Genomic DNA, 25323 nt, shown 5'->3' on the forward strand with positions numbered 1-25323 from the left:
TCTTCACAATTCTTTCTTTTCAATTTTTTATTGATTCTTTGTGAATTTCACATCATGCACCCCAATTTCACTCAACTCCCCATCCCTCCGTATCTGCCTTCCACTCTTGCATCTCCCAAAAAACAGACAGACAGACAGACAGACAAATAAAAAACACTCTGGAAGCTGCCGTGTGTCTCAGTGTGTCACATAATATACCCTGTTGCCCAAGTTGTTTTACTTGCAAATGGTCATTGCAATGACTCATTGGACTGGTTTGAGGCCTCTGGCTTCTACTACACTATCAATATTGTATTCTTATGAGGATTCCTCTCAGATATCCTGTTGTTGCCCTGTGTCATGGAGATCCTGGGATGGTTCCTTCACATGCTCCAGCAGTTCTTAGATGGGGGAAATGTTAGAGTGTGCCAGCTTAATGTCCTGGATCAGGACCTGCATGGTAGCTGAGTTGGTCAGTCCATCTGCACTCCTGCACACAAGCACCAGGGCCAGTTCTCCTACTTTGCCCAGGTGAGGAGTCTGGCCAGCTCTCCTGCCTGTGGTAGCTATAATGTGGTGGGACCAGCTCTCCCATGCTATCAGGGCTATCTTTCTCTCACCTACATAATGAGAGCCACCTCTCCAGCATTGCCCAGTGAGGGGCAGGACCAGCTCACCTGAGTGCCACAGCCAGCAAGAGGAAGGGCAACATCTCCCACTCTCACACCATCAGGCTGGCTCTCCCGTGCCCATGCCACCATGGCCAGCTGTACTGTGCTGCCCAGGTAAGGTGTGGGGCTTGTTGTATGGTATTTTGTTTGTGTTATGACAAATAAAGCTTGCCTGGAGATCAGAGGCTTGAGCTAGCCACTAGTTAACCATAGAGCCGGGTGGTGGTCATATATGCCTTTAATCCCAGCACATGGGAGGTTCAGTCCTTTAATCCCAGCACATTGGGAGGTCGAGACAGGAATATAAGGTGGGTGAAGACAGGATCTTGGCCCCATTTGGTCAAAGGATCTGAGGAGGTAAGAAGTCTCTGGTGGCTGCTCCTTTGTTTCTCTGATCTTTCAGGTTATTACCCTGATACTTGACTCCTGGTTTTTATTGATAAGACAAAATATATTCATGCTTCAGGGGCTTGCTCTATAGCATGCTACAGCTAGCAAATGAAGTGGCCAGCTCACTGGCCCTCATGCCTTCCAGGTCAGCTTTTCCACACTGCCCAGGTGAGGGATGAGACCAGCTCTCTGGAGTTCACACACTCAGAGCTGGCTCACTGGTACCTATACCACCAAGTCCAGTTCTACAGTGCTGCCCAGTGAGGAGTGGGGCCTGATCTCCTGAGTGCTGCATCTGGGAAGGGGTGGGGCAGTTTTCCCACTCTAAAGACTGTTCTCCCACCAGCCATCGGTGGCATCTCTTCCAAGTCTAAGTCACAACAGGGCCTACAGGGGTTGGGGATAGCTCTCCCAAGCTCATGCCATTAGGGCCAGCTATCCCACATGGCCCAGGCAAGGGGTGAGGCCAGCTCTCCTGAGTACTGCAGCTGGTGAGGGGTCTTGTATCCAGTGAAGGGTGGCGTCAGATAAGCATGGCTTCAGGTGGCAGCAGAGACCATGGACTCCTGCATATCCACTCAGCCTTCGGTGGTAATACATGCTATGGACATCAACTCGGACTCTGGCTAAAGTGAGACCATGGACCCATGGCCCTCATTTGCACCCCAGGCCCAGATATCCTCATGGCAGCACAGACCACAGTCATCCAAATGACCCTTGGTTGCAACCCAGGCCTCAGTTTTCAACATAGACCCCAGCAACTGTAGGGCTGCAGACCCAAACATGGCCCTCGGTAGCTGCTGGTTCTGGATGTAACTATGGCTTCAGGTGGCAGGACAGACCATGTATGTCCTTTGGTGGTAACTCAGGCCATGGACATCAACACAGATTCAGGCTACAGTAAGTCCTTGGACCCAGATGTGGCCCTCAGCAGCAGCCTGGACCAGGACATCACCATGACCACAGGTGGCAGCACAGGCCACTCAATCAGTGTGGTACCAGTAACAGCAGGGCCCCAGCACATCAACATGGCTTTAAAAGGCAGCAAAGGCTCCTCATATCTGTCTGTTCCTCACAGTCTTTGAACCTCCACCTCTATCCACAGCACATGAACTGCTGTACTTCTCTTTCTCTCCCATCTCTACCACATACTCTGTCTTTCCCACGTCTCCATCACACATTTGTTCATTGTAGTGGCATCTGCTGCCCCAATCTGTGGGACGAGGGCAGGCACTTGTGTGTCATCTCCACATTTCTTATTGTGAATAATTATAGGTGTTTCGTGTATAATAATTTAGTAAAATGGTATAAAATACAATCCATATTTGCATCAGTGTTTATTAAAAAAATTGCTAATAGCTAGGAATGCTCCTGGGACAGCACATTCTGAGTGACTTTTTTCATTATCCTGCTATTTGACCAGAGGCCAGTTCTCAGAGTTCCTTAAAACGGTGTCACTTTGATGATGGCACCTTCCTCATTTGTATGCCTTGAACCTTTCCACCTAGAACACACACACAACAAATACCATCAATGTGTAAACAAACCTGAAAGGACACACAGAATAAAGTTATATCCCAAATTCATAAGAACAATCTCATCCTTCACCCATCATCTTTTGTAAAGTCTAAGATTTCTACCAAAGGATTTAAGTATCTGGGGAAATAAAAACCAACTCCTCCCTAGTAACCTCTAAGAGTCAGGTTTGTTACTTACTACCTTGGTGGTCATAGCATTCTCCAAGGAGGTTTGAAGGAAAAATCGCACAGGAAATACACCATCATTTAAAAACCCTGCTCATTCTTTTTGTTTAATCTCATTATTGACCTTGTCATTCTTTCTGTTGTGAACTTTTCATACTTAATGAAACCAAGATGATCTGAATCTCACAGCAAAAATTCACTGTCACCTCTGTCGGGTTCTATTTCCTCTAAGTTACTGAGTGATCATGGCAGACCCCTAAGCCTCCAAAAACTGTCAGTTTCAAACAGCTTGCCAGCACTCACTGGGCTGACAGATGATTCTGATTCTTAAGGATGAAATGCCATTTGTATTTGTGCATACTTGTGAAATTTAGGCAAGAACATCTGTTTCATGGTTTAATGGGTAAGCTCAGTGCATTGAGTATTTTCTTCAAAAGAAGCAGGTCCTGAGTTCAAATTCTAGGAACTTATGTAAAAAGCTGGGCAAGGACACAAATGCTTCTAATTGCAGTATTGTGGTACTCTTTGGTCTCCATCCCAGCTCCTGGTTCATTGATGGAATCCTCAGAATGGGAAAAGTAGGAGTTGAGCATCTAATGCCCTTCTCTGTCCCCTGTGTATATATACACACACACACACACATTACACATTCAACACATTAACACATATGCTTTACGTGTTTTACATAAAGGCATAGTGGGCAGGAGATATCAATTTGCCTATTTATTAATAAATCTCCTAGTACACCCTAGTAGAGCTGGTCTTTGTGTCTAGAGAAATCCAACCCCATTTGCAACTACCTTATGAAGCAATACAGGATAGACTCCTATGCCAAACTCAATGACCACATGGGAAAAAGTCTCAATGTCTGATTCCTTGGAAGAGAGATGGTCTGAATGCTATTTTGCTTTCCACATCATAGACCATTGACATACAAGTCCCCTCAAGTGGGAGGTAGAGGTGTTACTCACTCATTTTCCACATCTTGGATGGAGTCAGGCAGAGGCTTATTCTTGGTCTCAGGAAGGAGAAGAGGAACAAAGCCAGCAAGGATGGAGATGACTCCATAGATGATCCAGGGTAAAGAGGCAGAGTACATCGTGAGGGTCATTAAAACAGGAGCCACGGCTGCCCCCATACTACCAGCAGTACCAGTGACTCCTAATGCTCTTGCCCTTGGACAATAAAACATAATTCAGAAAAAATCTAGCAAACTGGAACTCAATGTACTTGTGATTACATTAACCATGATTCAATGTGCAGAATAATTTTACTTAAGATTTTTGTTACTTGCTTTGGAAATTTGTTTTATTTGATAGTAATTTTGTCAAGGTCAAAGAATAAAGTCATTTATAAAGTGCTCAGAAAGATAAATACCATATGTGTTCTCTTACATGCAGGTCTTACATTTTAGCTTTTATGGAACTTTGTGTGATTGTGTGTGTGTGTGTGTGTGTGTGTGTGTGTGTGTGTGTGTGTTATGGGTATAGGGTGTGAAACTAGGAATGTCAACAGGAAGGGGATAGAAAAAAATCACTAAAGGAGAAGAGATTAGGTGTTTCTGTAGGACCAGAGAGGAGCAGGTGTCCAGGTTTCCAGTTTCTCAGGAAGACTGAACTCTGGGTAAACAACCTTAAGTTTCTGAGAGATAATAGATCACCAGGTGATCAGGCCTCCAGCTACAACAGGACCAGAGAGCACAGGGCACTCAGGCTTCCCATTTTTGCAGGGTCACAGAGGAATCTGCAACCTGATCTCCAGCCCAGTGCTCTCAGAGTTCAGTGTAGAGTTGTCTCCAGTGTTCCCAGCATCCCTTGTGAAACTGGAGCTTTGGTTTTAGTCATCTCTGAGGTCATTATTGGTGCAGAGTTCTGAAGTTTCCAGTGTTAAAGGTCACTCCAGGACCAAGAGTCTATATTTCTGTAGTCCTATATTTTACTTTGGCCTGTGGTGCCAACCACATCCCTCTGATAGTAGACAGATTTCATTTCTTAAGTTTGGTATCTTGCCTCGAGCAGGTTCATAGAATCTAAAAGGCCAAGATTTGATTCCAGCTGGTCACTTTGGTGCTTAGTATCCAGCCCACCCTTGGTCCTCAGGCACACAACCATGACAACTTCAATATCATCATGATTCATCAGTCCTCATAGTTGAATGCCATGTAGACATTCCTTTAAGAGACACAAAAGACAGCATATCCCAATAGGCTCTGAGACATGTCCAAGAGGCCCAAACCCAAGAATTTCTGGTATAGAAGAAGAAAAAGAAAAATGTAATGGAATAGACAGTCCATTATGTAAATTATAGCAGAAAACTCCCCAATGTATAGTGTAGCATGAATCTTAGAGGGTCTTATTAATAAAAACAAACCTGAGGTCAGTTATTGGGGTGAATGCTGGAAGATCAGAGAAGCAGAACAAGCCACAGCTATCTCACCTCACCAATTAATCAACTGATTTTGCATGGGCTGCTCTTTTTTTTTTTTTCTAGAGCTGAGGACCAAAACCAGGGCCTTGTGCTTGCTAGGCAAGCGCTCTACCACTGAGCTAAATCCCCAACCCCTTAGGTATTTATTGCTTATAGTTATTGTACTTTTGTATATAGTTTTTCTTATATTAGTTACAACTTTCCTTTTTTTATTAAAATAGAAAAGGGGAAATATGGTGATATTTTATTTGTACTGAAATGTGATTTTATTTGTATATTAATAAATAAAGTTGCCTGGGGATCAGAGCTAATAGCAAGACATAGCAGAAGTCTGACGGTGGTAGCACATGCCCTTAATCCTGATCGCATGACAGGCAGATCTCTGTGTGTTCAAGGATACCACCAGCATAAAGACACACTCCTTTAATCTCAATACCAACCATAGAAGATCTGGAGGTCTGTATAGATGGGCAGTGATGAGGAGGTCATGTGGTTGTGTTTACAACCAATGAGAAAGCAAAACAGAAAGTCTATAAGAAGACAGAGACACAGGAAGGAGGTCTCTTGGCAGAGGGAAGGACAGGAGTGTCAGTGAAGGTAAAGTTTTTAGTGCTTAGCTATTACTCTGACCTCTTGGACTTTCATCTCTGCATTGGCTGTGTTTCTTATTTAACAAGATGGTCACATCTATATCACAGAAGGCAGACATCCAAATTCAAGATGTGTATAGAACTCCGAACAGACAAACTAAGAGAAGAAATGCTCCATGATATATTACAGTCAGGACGTCGAAATACATGTAACAAAGGAATCCAGAAAGCAGCAAGAGAAAGGTCTCCACTCACACACAAAGGCCCCAGTGCAGAATTATCCCAGACTTTAGCCAGCAACCATACAAGTCATCAGATGAAATATTCCAGGCTTTGAATATATACAAATGTGAGCACAAAATACCATAGCTAGTAAATTTATCTTTCAAAGCCAATGGAGAAATGAGGACATTTCAAGACAAATACAAATTAAAGTGATTCCTGACAACCAAGTGAGCAATGCAGAAAGTTCTTAGTTAATGATTTGCAGGGAGGAAGATGAGAGGCAGCTTTCTTCAAATGAATGCATGCATGCATACACTTAATAAAAAGCACAGATGAATAAAGTACATTTGGGAAAGAAACAATCATGTCCAACATAGCAACTCATCAAACCCTCAAAATCAATATTGGAGGAAGAAAACAAATATCCACTGTTGGGAGCCAGGCCTATCCAAGCGTTTCTTAACTGCCTTGATGAAAGAACAAAGGGAATGCTAATTCTGTGTCCTTGTCTAGGGGCAGACTTGGCAGGGTCCTGTCTGGAGCTGGGTCTTATTATTCTCAAGGCTTCTTTGTCATTGGTCTCTGACATATCTTGTGATCTCTTTTCACAACATTGCTTGATTAGGTTCTTGTTCACTTTATCCCATCATATGTCAGCTTTCTGATGACTCTGTCCCTTTTCCCCCTGCAAACAGTATTTTGGAGGCTGTACCTTTTCATTCAACTTGCTGTCATGAGTCATCAGCTAATGCAGACCTCCTGACTCCAGCTTTCTGTCCTCATTATACTCTCACCCATTGTCCTCTCCTCTTGACACCTCTCCATCTGGGACCCTTATTCCTTCAAGTTCCAGTCAATCAATAATGCAGAAATCCAGACTATCACCTAACAAATTGTTAGGGAATATCAACCATTTCCATAATAAACTTAAGTGTAATTAGCTTGAACTCACCACTAAAATGACACAGATTAATTGAGAGAATTAAAAAAACAAGAACCAATTACGTGTTGTGGCCAAGAAACACTCTCATCCAGCAAATACTAAAAAACTCACTGTCAAATGATGGAAAACAAACTGCCAAACAAATGTAAACAAGCAGGTGTAGCTATATCATGGAAACCAAACTTCAAATCAAAGCTACGTAGAGGAGATAAAAATGGACACTATGTATTGATAAGAGGAACAATTAATCAAAATAATATATAATTGTAAACTTTTATGCATCAAATATTGGGGCTTCTAATTTCGTAAAATGAACATTAAAAAGACGTAAAATATCATAGTGGTTCTGATGCAATGCAATAATAGTGAGTGATTTTAATACTCTATTCTCAAATTTAGTTTGGTCTTCCAAAGTGTAAATATAGACTTTAGAGCTAATGTATACTATGAACTTAACACACACACATATATATACACAGAATATTCCATCCAACATGTAGGAAATATGCCTTTTTTCGGCAGTAAATGGAACCTTCTCCAAAACTGGTCACATCATAGGACACAAGTCAAATCTAAGAAGTAAAAAACTGAGTCAATTCCTTGTCTTCTATCAGACAATAATTCAAAAAAATCAGAAATCAACTATAAGAAAAACTACAGAAACCACAAAAAAACTTGGACACTAAACAACATGTTTTTGACTGAACAGTTGGTTATCCAAGAAATCAGAGATGAAATTAAAAACTTCCTAGAGACAAGTGAAAATGATAACACATCCTATCAGAACATCTGGGAAGCTGCCAAGAAGTCCTAAGAGAAAAGTTTATAGCAACAAACTTTCATATGAAAATCTTAGACATATCAATTAAATAACCCAATGATGTACCTCATGGCTCTTCAAAACAACAAGCAGCCAATTCTAAACACACTAGATGGCAAGACATAATAAAGAGTAAGAAATAAATTAATGCAATTGAGATTAAAAGAACAATTTACAAGCCAAACAAAGACTTTGTTCTTTCAAAAAGTTAATAATATTGATAAACACTTAGCTAATCTGATGAAAACAAAGAGGGAGAAGATGAAAATTAGTAAGATCAGAGCTCAGAAGGGTGTCATTGCAACTGACTCCAGTGAAATACAGAACATCATTAGAACTGATTGCAAAAACTTATACTATGAAAAAGTGGACAATCCATAAGAGATGAAGGAACTTCTAAATGAATATCACCTATCAAAATTAAGCCCCTGAGATATGAAAACTTAAACAGATCGATCACAGGCAATGATATTGGAGCTGTTATTAAAAGTCTTTCCTCTATGAGTTGGCTGTTTGAATCCTGGGACTTATGCAGGGACACTTGGCTCGGTCTGGGAGGGGGGAATGGACCTGCCTGGACTGAGTCTACCAGGTCAACCCCGGTCCTCGGGGGAGACCTTGATCTGGAGGAGGTGGGAATGGGGGGTGGGCTAGGGGGAGGGGTGGGCGAGAGGGGGAGAACAGGGGAATCTGTGGCTATTATGTTGAACTGAATGGTGTTGTAAAATAATAATAATAAAAAAAAAATCAAAAAAAAAAAAGAAAGAAAAAAAAAAAAAAGTCTTTCCTCTAAGAAAAGCCTAGGACCAGATGGATTCACTGCTGAATTCCATTAAACTTTCAAGGAAGACACTAGACCCATCATTCTTAATTTGTTCCATAAAATGGAAAATAAAGGAATATTACCAAATCCATTCAATAAATACAGTAATATCATGATACCACAATCACACAAAAACACCACAAAAGAAAGAAGAGATAAGAAAACTAGAGACCAATTTCTTTCTTTTTATTTTATTTTACAACACTATTCAGTTCTACATAACAGCCACAGATTCCCTTGTTCTCCTCCTTCCTGCCCCCTCCCCTTCCCCCCAGTCCACCCCCCATTCCCACCTCCTCCAGAGCAAGGCCTCCCCTGAGGACTGAGATCGACCTGTTAGACTCAGTCCAGGCAGGTCCAGTCCCCTCCTCCCAGACTGAGCGTCCCTCCACAAGCCCCAGGTTTCAAACAGCTAACTCATGCAATGAACACAGGACTCGGTCCCACTGTCTAGTTGCCTCCCAAACAGATCAAGTCAGTCAACTGTCTCACCTATTCAGAGGGCCTGATCTTGGTTCATAGTTCATGTGTTTCCATTTGTTTGGCTATTTGTCCCTGTGCTTTATCCAACCTTGGTTTCAACAATTCTTGCTCATATAAACCCTCCTCTTTCTCACTAATTAGACTTCTGGCGCTCCACCCGGGGCCTAGCTGTGGATCTCTGCATCCAGATCCCTCAGTCCTTGGATAAGGTTTCTGGCACAACTATTAGGGTGTTTGGCCATCCCATCACCAGAGTAGGTCAGTCCCAGCTGTCTCTCGGAGACCAATTTCTTTGATTAACATATGAAAAAAATCTTGCAAACATATGAACAAAATACTTACAAACTGAATTCAGGAATACATGAAGAAGAATGCATATTGTGACCAAGTGGATTTGTTAGGTGATAGTCTGGATTTCTGCATTATTGATTGACTGGAACCTGAAGGAATAAGGATCCCAGATGGAGAGGTGTCAAGAGGAGAGGACAATGGGTGAGAGTATAATGAGGATGATGCTAGAAAGACACTTGACAAGTTCACTATGCTTAAATCATAAAAGTTCTGAAAACTTTGGGATTACATGGAATATATCTCAAAATAATAAGGGTTACATTAAATAATTCCATGGAGAAAATCTGAGAGCAATAATTTCTAAAATCAAGAATGAGACAAGAATGCACACACTGTTCTCTCTTATTTTATATAGTGCTTGAAATTTTAGCTATAGCAATTAGGACACGAGAAACACACAAAACAGATAACATCAGTAAAGGAGGAAGTCAAATTGTCCCTATTCGCATATGACATGATTCTTTACTTAAAAGATTGTCGAGGCCCACAGAAGCTTCCTGGTAAGACCTTACTCAGTGTCAGAGAATCTGAGCTTGCTTTACCCAGAAGGGATGCATAATGAAATGATTTGGCCACAGGTGTGGTTTACCAGGTGTTCTGAAGGGTCTACACTTGGCTGTACGTTGTGCTTTGATCTTGAAAGGGGGAGGTCTTTTACCTTGCTCCTTGACATTGTATAAGAAGCCTTTTGGAATAAATCTCAAGATGGCTGGCCCGAAGCTATCCTGTGTCTCTGTCTTTCTATGTAATACTCCCTCATTCCCCTCTTCTCACCTCAAGAACCCTTTGACAGGTCAGAGTTGGACTCTGACAGACCCTGACAAAAGATCTTATTAACTATACCAGAAAACTCTTTAACCTACTAAATGCTTACAGTATGTTGCAGAACAGAAATCATTATAAAAACTCAGTAGCCTTCATTTATACCATCAGTCTACTCTCAGTGAAAGAAACTAGGAAAAATATCCTATTCAAAATAATTCCCCCAAACAGGATTTAGGAATATATCTAACCAAAGAGGTGAAAGATCTCCACAATGAAAGTTAAATGTATGAAGGAAATAAAAGAAGAAGCTAGATGATTGGAAGACATCCCACAATACTGAATTAACAGAATTGATATTGTGGAAATGGCCATACTACTAAAATTAATTTACAGAATAAATATAATACCTCTCAAAATTTGTGTTATATTTCACATGTTTAGAAAAAAACTATACACGAATTCATATGGATCCACAGAGGCTGTGAATAGTGAAAGGCATCCTAAGAGTAAGAACAATGCTGGGCGTATTCTAATACTCAGTCTTAAATTACACTATAGAGCTATAGTGAAAAATATTGCCTGGGAATCACATAAAAGCAGGCACAGAAGACCAGCGGAAAAGAATAGAGGACATGGAAATAAAATGTCAAAATTTTGCTAAAACAAAGTGATTTTTTTACAAGGGAGGAAGAAATAAACACTGGAAAAAAGATAACCCATTCAACCAATGGTGCTGGCCAACTACCAGCAGAAGAATAAAACTTGATTCTTTCACTTTGTGCAAAAATCATTTCAAAATTGAATAAACACCTCTGACTTTAAACCTAAAATTTGAAATGTCTAGAACAAACATAAGGGAGAACATTTAAGATACTTAGGCAAGCCAACTTTCCAAACACCAATAGAACACCAATGGAACAGAATTGAATCCTGTTACCAACAGATGAGACTAAGTGAAAATAAAATTTCTGCACAGCAAAAGGAATGATTAGCAGAGTAAAGAGACAGCCTGCAGCTTTGAAGAAAAGCTTTATCAGCTACACTTCAGAAAATGATGGAATATCCAGAAAATACAAATTGCAGAAATTAAACACTAAATAAATAAACCTGTTGATTAACAAATGAGCAAATATACTGAATAGATAGCTTTTAAAAGGAAAGAAACACAAATGGCCAATAGTATTTTAAAAGATGTTCATTATCCCTAGCAGTATAGGAAAGACAAATTTAAACTGCTTTGAGATATCACCTCACCTTGATCAGAATAACTATCACCAAGACATCTGACAACAAATACCTGAGAAAATGTGCTGAGAAAGGATCATAAATTCACTGTCGGTATGGTGCAAATTAATACAACCATTGTGAAAATCAGTTTGGAGATTTCTCAAAAAGTTCAGACTATAACTACCAAAAGACCTAGCAATTGCACTTTTGAACATAAACCCTTGCACCTCCACATTCTGTTACAGAAATATCTGCACCCTCATGTATATTGCTGACATATTTATGATAGGAAAGAACTGGAATGAAAGTAGTTGTTCTGGAACAGTTGAATGGGTAATGAAAATGTACTGTATAAATACATATAAAAATGGAATACTACTCTGCTCTCCAGAAAAACAAAATTACAAAATTTGTAGGAAAATGGATGGACTTAGAATGTATGACATCACCTAGCTCTGAAAGAAAAATGCTATCCCTCATTTGCATATTGTTGTCAATAATCACACACACACACACACACACACACACACACACACACATACAAGTATATATGGTTGTACAGTATAACAAGTAGAAAAGAGAATAAGACAGATGTAATATTAGGGAATGAGGAAGGAAGGAATTCTTGTAATGGACAGGAGATATAAAAGAGGATATAAAGGTATCACACTGTTTTGTCAGTTCCAACTGTGTCATAGAGTTTTTTCATTTTTGGTGGTGGATGAGTATAGAAAATTTTATTTAATAGTGAAAGTGTAAAATTGAATGTGAAGCTCCATAGCTCCAGAATTGTTATTCTAACTGGATAGAAGCTCATTGAAATGCATATATTTTGAATCTGACTAATTTTTGTGTGTGATGTTCATTTTGTTTGCAATGATTTTCTGTAATAAAATTTATAATGTTAAAATGATAAAAGAGGGGGGAGATTGGTAGCACACATTGAAATGAAATGATGAGGACAAGGGGGTTCCACTGGCAGGAAGAAGGGCTTGCAAAACAGGGAACAAAGGGATGAAAAAATATTTTTGAAAATGTGATGAGCAGACCCTCTGAGACTGAAACTGCTCCCTGAGATAGCCTGCCAGTGCCAATTGGACTAAGAGGTGAATCTTTGTCCTCATAGCTGAATACTCCAGCCTCGAGGCTTTTGGCCCAGGGGCACAACCCTGCACCCCCACACCACCACCCATTGCAGTTCCAAATTCTGGCCAGCAGACAGGTCTCCTGCAGACAGGTTGGACTACCACCATCACCCAACAGACCCTGTAACCCACAAGCTCACCTCTCCCTAACCTACCTACCCACTGAATCTGCAGCTGCTCACTGAGACAGAGCCTGTCAGCACCAATTGGGCTTAGAGCTGCTCCCTGAGACACAGAATCCATCAGCAATGATTGGACAAAGTGCTCCAATTAGACCAAGTGCTCCCATTGGACCAAGAGTATCGATCAGACCAAGAGAGGCTCCCTCAGACACAGACACTGCTTTCACTGAGTGGAGGAAGAGATGGGTAGATGCCAGTGCAAAAATACAGTCAACAACATAAAGACCAATATGGCACCATCAGAACCTAATGGCTCTACATCAGCAAGACCTGAACATCCCAACACAGAAGAAGCAGAAGAAATTGACCTTAAAAATGACTTTAAGAAGATGATAGATGTCTTTAAAGAGGAAATGAAAAATTCCCTTAAAGAAATAGAGGAAAAAAACAAACAAAAATGGAAGAAATCAATAAATCCCTTAAAGAAAGCCAAGAAAAAGCAAGTAAACAGATGAAGGAAACAGTTCAAGTTTTAAAAACTGAAATAGAGATAATAAAGAAGACATAAACTGAGGGAATGCTGAAAATGGAAAATCTGAGTAAACAAACAAGAACTATAGATGCATATCCAACAGAATGCAAGAGATAGAAGAGAGAATCTCTGGCATTGAAGTTATGATAGAGGAAATAGATTTGTCAGTTAAAGAAAACACTAGAGCCAACAAAATCATAATACAAAATGTCCAGGATATTTGGGACATCATGAAAAGACCAAACCTAAGAATAATAGGGATAGAAGCAGAAGAATACCAACTCAAAGGCCCAGAAAATATATAAAACAAAATCAGAGAAGAAAACTTTCCAACTTAAAGAAGGAAATGTCTATAAAGATACAAGCATCTTACAGAACATCAAATAGACTAGATCAAAAAAAGGTTCCCTCGCCACATAATAATCAAACCACTAAACATACAGAATAAAGAAAAAATATTAAGAGCTGCAAAGGAAAAAGGCCAAGTAACATATAAAGGCAGACCAATCAGAATAACACCTGACTTCTCAATGGAGACTATGAAAGCCAGGAGGTCCTGGACAAATGTTATGGAGACACTAAGAAACTACAGATGCCAACCCAGATTATTATACCCAGCAAAACTCCCAATTTCAATAGATAGAGTAAACCAAATATTCCATGATAAAACCAGATTTAAACAAAACCTATCCACAAATCCAGCCCTACAGAAAGCACTAGAAGGAAAAAAATCCAACCTAAGGAAGTTAGATACACCCATGAAAAAATAGGCATTAGATAATGCCACACCAACAAATACTAAAGAAGGGAAACACACAACACTCCCCCGGAAAAATAACAGAAATTAACAACCACTGGTCATTAATATCCATTGTCTCAATTTGACTATAAAAAGACACAGGCTAACACAATGGATACAAAAACAGGATACATCCTTCTGCTGCTTATAAGAAACACACATCAACTTCAAAGACAGACACTACCTCAGAGTAAAGGGCTGGGAAAAGACTTTCCAATCAAATGGACTTAAGAAGCAAGTTGGTGTAGCTACCCTAATATCTAATAAAATAGATTTCAAACTAAAATCAATCAAAAGAGACTGGGAAGGACATTAAATATTTGTCACAGGGAAAATCCAAGAAGATGAAGTCTCAATTCTGAACATTTATGCCCCAAATACAAGGGCATTCACATTTGTAAAAAAGAGATTACTAAAGCTCAAATAGCACATCAAACCCCATACACTAGTATTGGGAGACTTTAACATCCCACTATCACCAACTGAGAGGTCTTCTAGACAGAAACTTAACAGAGAAATAAAGGAAGTAACAGACATTATGACCCAAATGGACTTAATAGATATCTACAGAACATTCCACCCTAACACAAAGGAATATACCTTCTACTCAGCATTCCATGGAAACTTCTCTAAAATTGATGTGCTCAGTCACAAAGCAAATCTCAACAGATACAAAAAAATTGGAATAACTTCCTGTGTTCTATCAAACCACCATGGCTTAAAGTGAGATTTCAACAACAACAAAAATTACAGAAAGCCTACAAGTTCATGGAAACTGAATAATGTCCAATGAATCACCAAAGGGTCCAGGAAGAAATAAAAGATTTCCTAGAATTCAATGAGAATGAATGTACAACATACCCAAACTTATGGGACACTATGAAAGCAGTGCTAAGAGGAAAATTCATAGTACAAAATGCGCACATAAAGAAGATGGAGAAATCTCACACTACCAACTTAAGAGCACACCTGAAAGCTCTAGAACAAAAATAAGCAAACTCACCCAGGGAGAATAGACACTAGAAAATAATCAAATTGAGAGCTGAAATCAATAAAATAGAAACAAAGAGAACAATACAAGGAAACAATGAGAAAAAGAGTTGATTCCTTGGGAAAATCAGCAAGATAGACAAGCCATTATCCAAATTAACCAAAAGGCAGTGAGAGAGAGAGAGAGAGAGAGAGAGAGAGAGAGAGAGAGAGAGACAGAGAGAGACAGAGAGAGACAGAGAGAGAGAGACAGACAGACAGACACACACACACACAGAGAGAGAGAGAGAGAGAGAGAGAGAGAGAGAGAGAGAGAGAGAGAGAGAGAGAGAGAGAGAGAAATCCAAATTACCAAAATCAGAAATAAAAAGAGAGACATAACAACAGACAATGAGGAAATCCAGAGAATCATCAGGTCATACTTCAAAAACCTCTACTCCACAAATGTAGAAAATGTGAAAGAAATGGACAATTTTCTGGATTGGTACTATATACCAAAGTTAAGTCAAGACCAGATAAACTATTTAAATAGACCAATAACCCCTAAGGAGATAGAAACAGTTATTAAAAGTATCCTAACCAAAAAAAGGCCAGGACCAGATGGTTTCAACACAGAAATCTACCAGAGTTTCAAAGAAGAGCTAATACCAATACTCTTCAAATTGTTCCACACAATAGAAACAGAAGGAACATTACCAAACTCTTTTTATGAGACTAGTTACCCTGGTACCCAAATTTCACAAAGATGCAACAAAGAAAGAGAATTATAGACCAATCTCCAGCATAAACATTGATGTAAAAATACCCAATAAAATACTGGCTAACCAAATCCAAGAAAACATCCAAAAAATTATCCACCATGACCAAGTAGGCTTCATGTCAGAGATGCAAGAATGGTTCAACACATGAAAATCTGTCAATGTAATATACCATATAAACAAACTGAAAGAAAAAAAAACACATGATAATCTCATTAGATGCTTGGAAAAGCCTGTGAGAAAATCCAACACCCCTTCATGATAAAGGTTCTAGAGAGATCAGGAATACAAGGAACATACCTAAACATAATAAAGGCAATTTACAGCAAGCCAACAGCCAACATCAAATTAAATGGAGAGAAACTCAAAGTGATTGCACTAAAATCAGGAATAAGACAAGGCTGTCCACTCTCCCCATACTTATTCAATATAGTACTTGAAGTTCTAGCTAGAGCAATAAGATAACAAAAGAAGATCAAGGGGAAAGAAATTGGAAAGAAAGAATTCAAACTATAGTTCGAATGTTTCTCTGGTCCCAGCAGGCTCCTGCAGTCCTGTGGCCTGCTTGTAAAATAATTACTCAAAAGCTAATATATTATAACTGCTCGACCATTATCTCAGGCTTATTACTGACTAGATCTTAATTCACATGTAATTCTTATCTATGTTTAGCCATGTGGCTTTGTACCTCTTCTCAGTTCTAGCTTTTTATCTTGCTTCCTCTGTGTCTGGCTGGCAACACCTGACTCAGCTCTTCCTCTTCCCAGAATTCTCCTTGCCCCATCTATACTTCCTCTCTGGCTACTGGCCAATCAGCATTTTATTTATCAACCAATCAGAGCAACACATATTCACAGCATACAGAAAGATATTCCACAGTATCACAATTTCATTATTTGCAGACGATATGATAATATACATAAGTGATCCCAAAAATTCTACCAGGGAACTTCTATAGCTGATAAACTCCTTCAGTAATGTGGCAGGATACAAGATCAACTCAAAATAATCAGTAGCCCACCTATATACAAATGAAAAAGGGGCTGAGAAAGAAATCAGAGAAACATCACCCTTTACAATAGCCACAAATAATATAAAATACCTTGGGGGTAACTCTAACTAAGCACGTCAAAGACCTGTATGATAAGACATTATTTTTCCATTTTTCTTTATTAAGAAATTTTCTGCTTACTCTACATACCACCCGCAGATCTCACCTTCTCCTTCATCCCATCTACCAGCCCTCTTTCCCGAGCCACCCAATATCCCCACATCCCCCAAATCAAAGTCTCCCATGGGCAGTCAGCAGAGCCCGGCACACTGAGCCTAGGCAGGTCCAAAACCCTTCCCATTGTACCAAGGCTGCTCAAGGTGCCAACCACAGGCCCGGATTCCCAAAAGTCTGCCCATGCACCAGGGATGGGTCCCAATCCCTCTGCCTGGGTGCTCCCCAAACAGTTCAAGCCAAACAACTGTCTTCCATAGTATGATGAGAAATTTAAGTTTCTGAAGAAAAAATTGAAGAAGATATCAGAAATGGAAAGATCTCCCATGCTCATGGATAGGTAGGATTAACATAGTAAAAATGGCAATCTTATCAAATGCAATCTACAGATTCAGTGCAATCCCCATTAAAATCTCAACACAATTCTTCATAGACTTAGAAAGAAAAATACTCAACTTTGTACGGAAAAACAAAAAAACCCAGGATAGCTAAAAGAATCCTGTACAATAGACTAAGCTCTGGAGGCATCACGATCCCTGACCTCAAGCTGTACTATAGAACCATAGTAATAAAAACAGCTTAGTACTGGCATAAAAAGTGACTTGTGGACCAATGAAATTGAATTGAAGACCCTGACATTAGTCTGTACACCTATGAACACCTGATTTTTGACAAAGAAGCCAAAACTGTACCATGGAAAAACGAAAGCATCTTTAGCAAATGGTTCTGTCATAACTGGGTATATGCATAACATGTAGAAGATTGCAAATAGATCTATATCTGTTGCCATGTACAAAACTCAAGTCTAAGTGGATCAAAGACCTCAACATAAATCCAGTTACACTGAACTTGATAGAAGAGAAAGTAGGAAGTAGTCTTGAACGCATTGGCACAGGAGACCACTTCCTAAATATAACACCAGTAGCACAGACACTGAGAGCAACAATTAATAAATGGGACCTCCTGAAAATTAGAAGCTTTTGTAGTACAAAGGACATGGTCAATAAGACAAAATGATAGCCTACAGAATGGGAAAAGATCTTCACCAAACCCACATCTGACAGGGTTGATCTTCAAAGTAGATAAAGAACTCAAGAAACTAGACATCAAAATACTGAACAATCCAATTAAAAAATGGGCTACAGAGCTGAATCTCAAGTGGCTCAAAGACATTTAAGGAATTGTTCAAAATCCTTAGTCATGAGGGAAATGCAAATCAAAATGACTCTGAGATACCATCTTCCACCTGTCAGAATGGCTATGATCAAAATCACTGAAGACAGCTTATGTCAGAGAGGATGTGGAGCAAGGGGAACACTCCTCCATGTTTGGTGGAAGTGCAAACTTGTGCAGCCACTTTGGAAACCTGTATGGCAGTTTCTCAGAAAACTGGGAATCAATCTACCTCAAGACCTAGCTATACCACTCTTGGGCATATACCCAAGGAATGCTCAATCTTACCACACAGACACATGCTAAACTATGCTCACAGCAGCATTATTTGTAATAGCCAGAACCTGGAAACAACCTAGATGTCCCTCAATTGAAGAGTGGATAAAGAAAATGTGGCACATATACACAATGGAGTACTACACAGCAGTAAGAAAAAATGATATCATGAAATTTGCGTGCAAATGGATGAAACTAGAAAATACCATCCTGAGTGAGGTAACCCAGACTCAGTAGGAGAAACATGGTATGTACTCACTCATAAGTGACTACCAGTTGTAAAGCAAAGGATAACCAGATTACAACCCATAGCTCCAGAGAAGCTAGCTAACAAGGAGGACCCTAATGGGGACAAATAGCCCAGTGAAGGAGAAATAGATGAGATCTACATGAGCAAACTGGGGGTGAGGGGGGTAATGGAGGGCAAGGAATGGGGATGAGAACATAAGGGAATGGGAGGTTCAAGCTGGAACATGGACAAAGTGGGAGAGCAATGAAAGAGATACCATGATAAATGGAAACATCATAGGAACAGGGAGAAACAAAGTACTAGGGAAGTTCCCAGGAATCCAAAAGGATGACCCTACCTTAGACTACTAGCAATAGTCAAGAGGGTGTCTGAACTCGCCTACTCTAGTAATCAGATTAGTGAATACCCTAACTGTCATCATAGAGACTTCATCCAGTGACTGATGGAAGCAGATGTAGAGATCCATGGCCAGGCCCCAGGCCAAGCTCCAGGACTCCAATTGATGAAAGAGAGAGGAGGGATCATATGAGCAAGTGACATTGAAATCATGATGGGAAAATGTAGAGATAGACAGCCAAACTAGTGGAAACCCATGAACTGTGGACCAATAGCTGTGGAGCCCCCAAGGACTGGACTAAACAGCAAATCAGTTGTTCAGCTTGAACTGTTTAGGGGACCCCCAGGCAGTGGTATTGGGATCCATCCCTGGTGCATGATCAGGCTTTTTGGAGCCCAGTACCTATGGTGGGACACCTTGCACAGCCTTGGTACAGGGGGGAGTGGCTTAGATTTGCCTCTACTGAATGTACCAGGCTATGCTGACTGCCCATGGGAGGCCTTGCCTTGGAGGATGTGGGAATTGGGGGTGGGTTGGGGGCAGGAGGAGCAAGGAGAGGGGGATCTGTGGTTGATATGTAAAATGAATAGAAAATTTCTCTCTCTCTCTCTCTCTTGGTTTTTTAAGACAGGGTTTCTTTGTGTAGCTTTGTGCCTTTCCTGGATCTCGCTCTGTAGACCAGGCTGGCTTCAAACTCACAAAGATCCACCTGCCTCTGCCTCCCAAGTGCTGAGATTAAAGGTGTGTGTTACTACCACCCGGCAAATAGAAAATTTCTTAATAGTAAAAATTAAAAAAAAGTGATGACCAAACACATTACTTACACCCACTTTATGGCATGTACATGAGCGTATGCAGGGGTGCTTGAGTGCATGTGTGCATGTGTGCATACATGCACACACACCTGCATACAAATGAATGCAAAGATGTAATGGTAGATGTGGTACCAGCTGAGAAGAAGGAATTCAGCAGGAATGGTACATAGGTAAGAGTGATAGAGAACACAACCACAATCAATATCTACATGAAACTGCTAAAACAAAATAAATGTGAAAAAACATAATTGTAAGTGAAAGATACAGAAGTCTTATTTCTCACAGCACTTATGTTTTGGGTGGCTCCAAATATTTACATGAGATCTTTATTAGTTAATACAACCAGTTCACAGCTGGACTTAATCTATCTTGCAAAAAGAAAACTTCAGATAAACTTTGGTCACTCCTGTAATCACTACTATTGATTGCTGTTGATAACTACCCAGGTGTTTACACCAAATCATTTACCTGATCACGGTGGGGAGTAGCTCATTTGAGTGTATGATATTACTGCTAGAAATCACAACAGAGTTTGCTCCTGCCAGTGTTATCAAAACCACACGCAGGGTCCGCATTTCTGTGGAGAGGAAAATCAGGGACAATGGTCATTCTGAGGTGAAGGAATTCACTTTCCATTTGTAAGTGGCGAATACAGAGTGGAGAAACTGCAGAGAGTAAAAGTCCTCAGTTGCTGTGAAATGTCGTTCTGTATGTTGTATGTGTGTTGCTCAGATTGGTTGATAAATAAGATCCTGATTGATCAGTAGCCAGGCAGGACATATAGGCAGGATAAGCAGACAAAGAGAATTCTGGGAAGAGGAAGGCTGATTCAGGAGTTGCCAGCCAGACACAGAGGAAGCAAGATGACAAGGCAGAACTGAGAAAAGGTACCAAGCCTCATGGCTAAATATAAATAAGAATTGTGGGTGAATTTAAGTGTAAGAGCTGGTCAGCAATGAGCTTAAGCTAATGGCTGAGCAGTTGTAATTAATATAAGCCTCTACGTGTTTACTTTGGGGATGTGAGTGGGAAAGACTTGCCCTGACCACTAGCTAGGAGGGACCCAATAAATTGCCAGCTACAAATGGAGCCCAATGTGGGGTACCACTTGTATCTGAAGTTTTTCTGGTCCCATCTGGCTCCTGTGGCCCTGTGGTCCTGCAGCCACTCAGACCCAAATAAACACACACAGGCTTATATTATTTTTAAACTATGGCCATGGCAGATTTCTTGCTAACTAGCTCTTATATCTCAAATTAACCCATTTCTATAAATCTATACTTTGCCATGTGGCTTGTGGCTTACCAGTATCTTCACATCTTGCTTCTCCCGGCAGCCGATAGCAGCATCTCCTCTGCTCTCCTCTTCTAAATGAGCCTGAGCTAATGGCTGAGCAGTTATAATTAATATAAGCCTCTGTGTGTTTACTTGGGGGGGACGTGAGCAGGAAAGACTTGTCCCAACCGCCAGCCAGGCAGGACCTGAGAAATTCCCGGCTACATTTGGTGCTCACCATCAGGCATTGAGGCATATAGACCTAAGAAAGTTTAAAAACTGTAAATGCACAGAAGTGGAGACACACCTGGCTTCCTAGTCTCACACTCCCGTGCCAGCAGCAGCACAAACTCGCCTCCTGACAGCTGCTGTGAGAAGGAGCTGGCTGCCAGCCTCTGTGAGCTAAGCAGCACAGCTGTAGGTTCCTGCTGCAGTACATAGAGGCATCTCCAAGTCACACAGTGTGGTGTGTGGTGGATTTAGCCTTTGCTAGTACAAACAGAAAAAAAAGGAAAGAAAGAAAAGGTTTTTGGGCTACATGCTGTTGGATGGAAGCATAGGCACACTGTTTCCTGGTTTTGGCAGTAGGCATACTTCTGCCATGTTGGGAAGCTGAGGTAGGCAGAGTTGGCAGCCAAGGCTGTTGTGTTGGTCCTAGCCAAGCAGTTTAACAATTTAAAGTCTCTCCTGGTCAGAGAAAGATTATAGATTCACAATAAGACAGATGCAGATGAAATAAAACTCTAAACTATTTACAATGTATGCAAAAATGTATGTAGGTTTGGAAGAAAAAGAAAAAGGAGGATAGGCAGTTATATAAAGAAATAAATTATTTTAAAAATAAAGTCTTTAAAGAGACAGTAAAAGTAATATAAAAAATAATCCACGTAAAAGTGGGAAATCACATAGAGAGTCTGGATTATATTGTCTTTGGGATTTTTAACTGCAGAGAGACATTTGTTTGTAAAAACTGCTGAGTTAAATCAATATGTATATTTTAAAGGTATCTTGATTTCAAAATTTATGTTTCAGGATATGTTGCTTTAGAAAAGAGGTTCTGCTTTTGTTTCCACAGAAGATGAGAACCTGTGGATTACTTCCAGCCTCATATGGTTTGATCAAGGAAGACCCCCTGAGAGGCCCAGATGATCCAACATCTGAAAACAGCTTCAAGGCAACTGGCTTAGAGAACACAGCATCACTACTACTCCAGTCAGGTCTTTACCATAACTCTTAGTTTTCTCAGAATCCCCATTAGATTGCCAGTGCCTTTACCCAGCAGCAAACAGTATGAGGAGCTATGCCCAAATTCCCAAAATACTGTTTATAAATATTCATTTTTATTTAAAGGGGGTTATTATAAATACAATCTCTTTCTAAAAGAAGAAAGGGGGATGATACAGAAATATAGGGTAAATATTTTACATTGCTATAGATTTTAGTTTCTTATAAATTTAAAGTTAATTTTGTTCTATTGTGTGTATATTTCAACTCTTTAGTTTAAGGTATGTTTGTGAAGCTCATTTAAAATTGTAATGTATAATTAAGAAATACAGGTTAATAATTAGTCATCTATGATAATCAAATTTATAGTCATGTTAGTTAATTTTTCTAGATATACATAGATATATTTCAATCAGGTATATAATCTTCAAACACTTCAAAGACCTACAGAATATAGCATTTAAAATGTTGTAAGAACTTAGACTTTTCTGGACAATGAGACATGTCTGCTCCTAATTACTTCAAGGAGGAGAATGGGTGTCGAAGACACTCCATATGGAGTTTATCTTATTCATGGCAAAGTTAGCCATTTGTGTAAGAAACTGTTCTTTCCTAGACTGCTTGACAAAATGTTGTATAAATTGGACATGCAGGACCCATAGGAAGGTGTCCACTGAACTTTGTAAGGCGAGATGGTCCTTCAGTCTCCTGCTTTACAGAAGAAACTGCCAAATATTCTACAGGACATAGAGAGAAGTGATTAAAAAACTCTAGGCCTATTGGCTGAAGATGGATGCCCCAATGTTACAGAAGAAATTTGGATGACTGTCCAGGCAGGCAGCTGTCTCTGTCATTTCCAGAATTTTGGAAGTTGCTAACAATACATTTCCTGTTTACTTAGGTAATATATTCTTCTGAGGTCTTTGATGTATTTGAAGACTAGATAGTTATAATTTTCCTTGGTTATGATAAAACTTAAAAGCTTGCATATGAAACCTTAGACTCACAAATATAGGATAGATAGAATATTTTATTTAATTTTGCCAAATATAAATAGACTAGATATTGTAACTGTAATTCTTGCTCAATAACTGTTTTGCCACATGTAATTTTACTATGTTAAAGTTAAGACCTTCCTTTTTGATTAGAAAGAAAAGGGGAAGTGCTGTGGAATGTCATTTTGTATGCTGTGAATGTGTGTTTCTCTGATTGGCTGATAAATAAAATACTGATTGACCTGTAGCCTGGCAGGAAGTATAGGTGGGATAAGCAGACAAGGAGAATTCTGGGAGGAGGAAGGTTGAGTCAGGAGTTGCCAGCTAGACACAGAGGAAGCAAGATGGCAGACAAGGCAGAACTGAGAAAAGGTACCAAGCCATCTGGCTAAACATAAATAAGAATTATGAATGAATTTAAGTGTAAGATCTAGTCAGCAATGAGCCTGAGCTAATGGCCGAGCAGTTATAGTTAATATAAGCCTCTGTGTGTTTGCTTGGGAGATGCAAGTGGGAAAGACTTATCCCTCTAGGCAGGACCTGAGAAATTTCTGGCTGCACTCAGTGGCTAATAATTTAAGGAAGGTGACCTATCTGCAAGTACTGGTTGATGGAGAGTCAACACTGTGGTTCACTGTATTCCTACACCTGGTATCTCTGACACATTTCAGAAGTAGAGAGCTTGATGAATCAAGGAGATACTCATCGACTTCCCTGTTTTCTACCCAGCATCTCACTGTCCTTCCTGCAGAATGTAGGGCTATCATGGGGGAAATTACAGAGGACTGTGTACTCATTTGAATATTCAGCAGGAATGTGCCATGGATAAGAATAATGGAGGATGAACCCGACCATAGTAATTCTATCTACACCTGCATGAATGTCAGAAACCAACGGAAATGTTATAAAAACATAATAAAAATTAGAAGAAGTTGTATATCTCATGACATTTGCATTTTGAGTGGCTCCAAATATTCACATGAGATGTTTATTCATTTTCTATGTCAATATGATAGAAGGGTGTCATGGAAGGACAGACATGGGCAAGCTGGGCATCAAGCTTGATTTGAAATGGTATTTCAATATTCAAGAATAAGGGCTTCTATATGACACTCATCAGCCCTTTCATAGAGCCATTTTCTACTAAGTAAGAGAAGTTTCATGAACACTTCAAACATTGGAAGGTGCTTTGAGAAAAGGCAGAAAATGGGAGTTGCTGTTGACATTCAAGAGAGATCCCCAGAAATCCACAAAGATACCTCCACTGTAGACTACTGGCAATGGTCGAGAGAGTGCCTGAGCTGACCTACTCTGGTGATCAGATGGCTGAACACTCTGTCATGATAGAACTCTCATTCAATGACTGATGGAAGCAGATGCAGAGATCCATGGGCAAGCCCCAGGTGGAGCTCCAGGAGTCCAATCAGTGAGAGAGAGGAGGGATTATATGAACAAGAGATATTGAGACCATGATGGGAAAAAGCACAGGGACAAATAGCCAAGCTAGTAGAAACACATGAACTGTGAACCAATAGTTGAGGAGCTCCCATGGAACTGGACCAGGCCTTCTGGATAAGTGAGACAGTAGATTAGCTTGAACTGTTTGGGAGGTCCCCAGGCAGTGGGACCGGGACCTGTCCTTGGTGCATGAGTGGGCTTTTTGGAACCTAGTGCCTATGCTGAGACACTTTGCTCAGCCTTGGTGTAGGGAGGAGGGGACTAGACCTGCCTCAAGAATCTACAAGGCTGGGCTGACTCCCCAGGGGAGACCTTGCCTTGGAAGAGGTGGGAATGGGGGGTGAATTGGCGAGCCATTAGCTCAGGCTCATTTAGAAGAGGAGAGCAAGAGGAGACGTTGCTAGCTGCTGCCATGAGAAGCAAGATGTAAAGTACCAGTAAGCCACAAGCCATGTGACAACTTATAGATGAATAGAAATGGGTTAATTTAAGATGTAAGACCTAGATAGCAAGAAGCCTGCCATAGCCATACAGTTTATAAGTAATATAAGT

At 40.2% G+C, this 25323-nt stretch overlaps 1 protein-coding gene across 2 annotated transcripts in view; it reads right to left on the reverse strand.

Moving 5' to 3' along the window:
* Window positions 1-2348: 2348 nt before the first annotated feature.
* LOC102917762 (solute carrier family 22 member 19-like) overlaps window positions 2349-25323 on the reverse strand; it is a 39694-nt gene continuing 16719 nt past the window's right edge. For both annotated transcript variants that reach the window (XM_076558726.1, XM_006980758.4), the window contains 3 exons: window positions 20288-20396; window positions 3715-3918; window positions 2349-2544 (listed from right to left, as the gene is read on the reverse strand). In XM_076558726.1, the coding sequence (XP_076414841.1) occupies window positions 2484-2544; window positions 3715-3918; window positions 20288-20396 (374 nt within the window). In that variant the 3' untranslated portion in view covers window positions 2349-2483. The remainder of the gene's footprint in view (window positions 2545-3714; window positions 3919-20287; window positions 20397-25323) is intronic.

This window comes from Peromyscus maniculatus, chromosome 1, assembly GCF_049852395.1.
Source record: "Peromyscus maniculatus bairdii isolate BWxNUB_F1_BW_parent chromosome 1, HU_Pman_BW_mat_3.1, whole genome shotgun sequence".
Taxonomy (NCBI): Eukaryota; Metazoa; Chordata; class Mammalia; order Rodentia; family Cricetidae; genus Peromyscus; species Peromyscus maniculatus.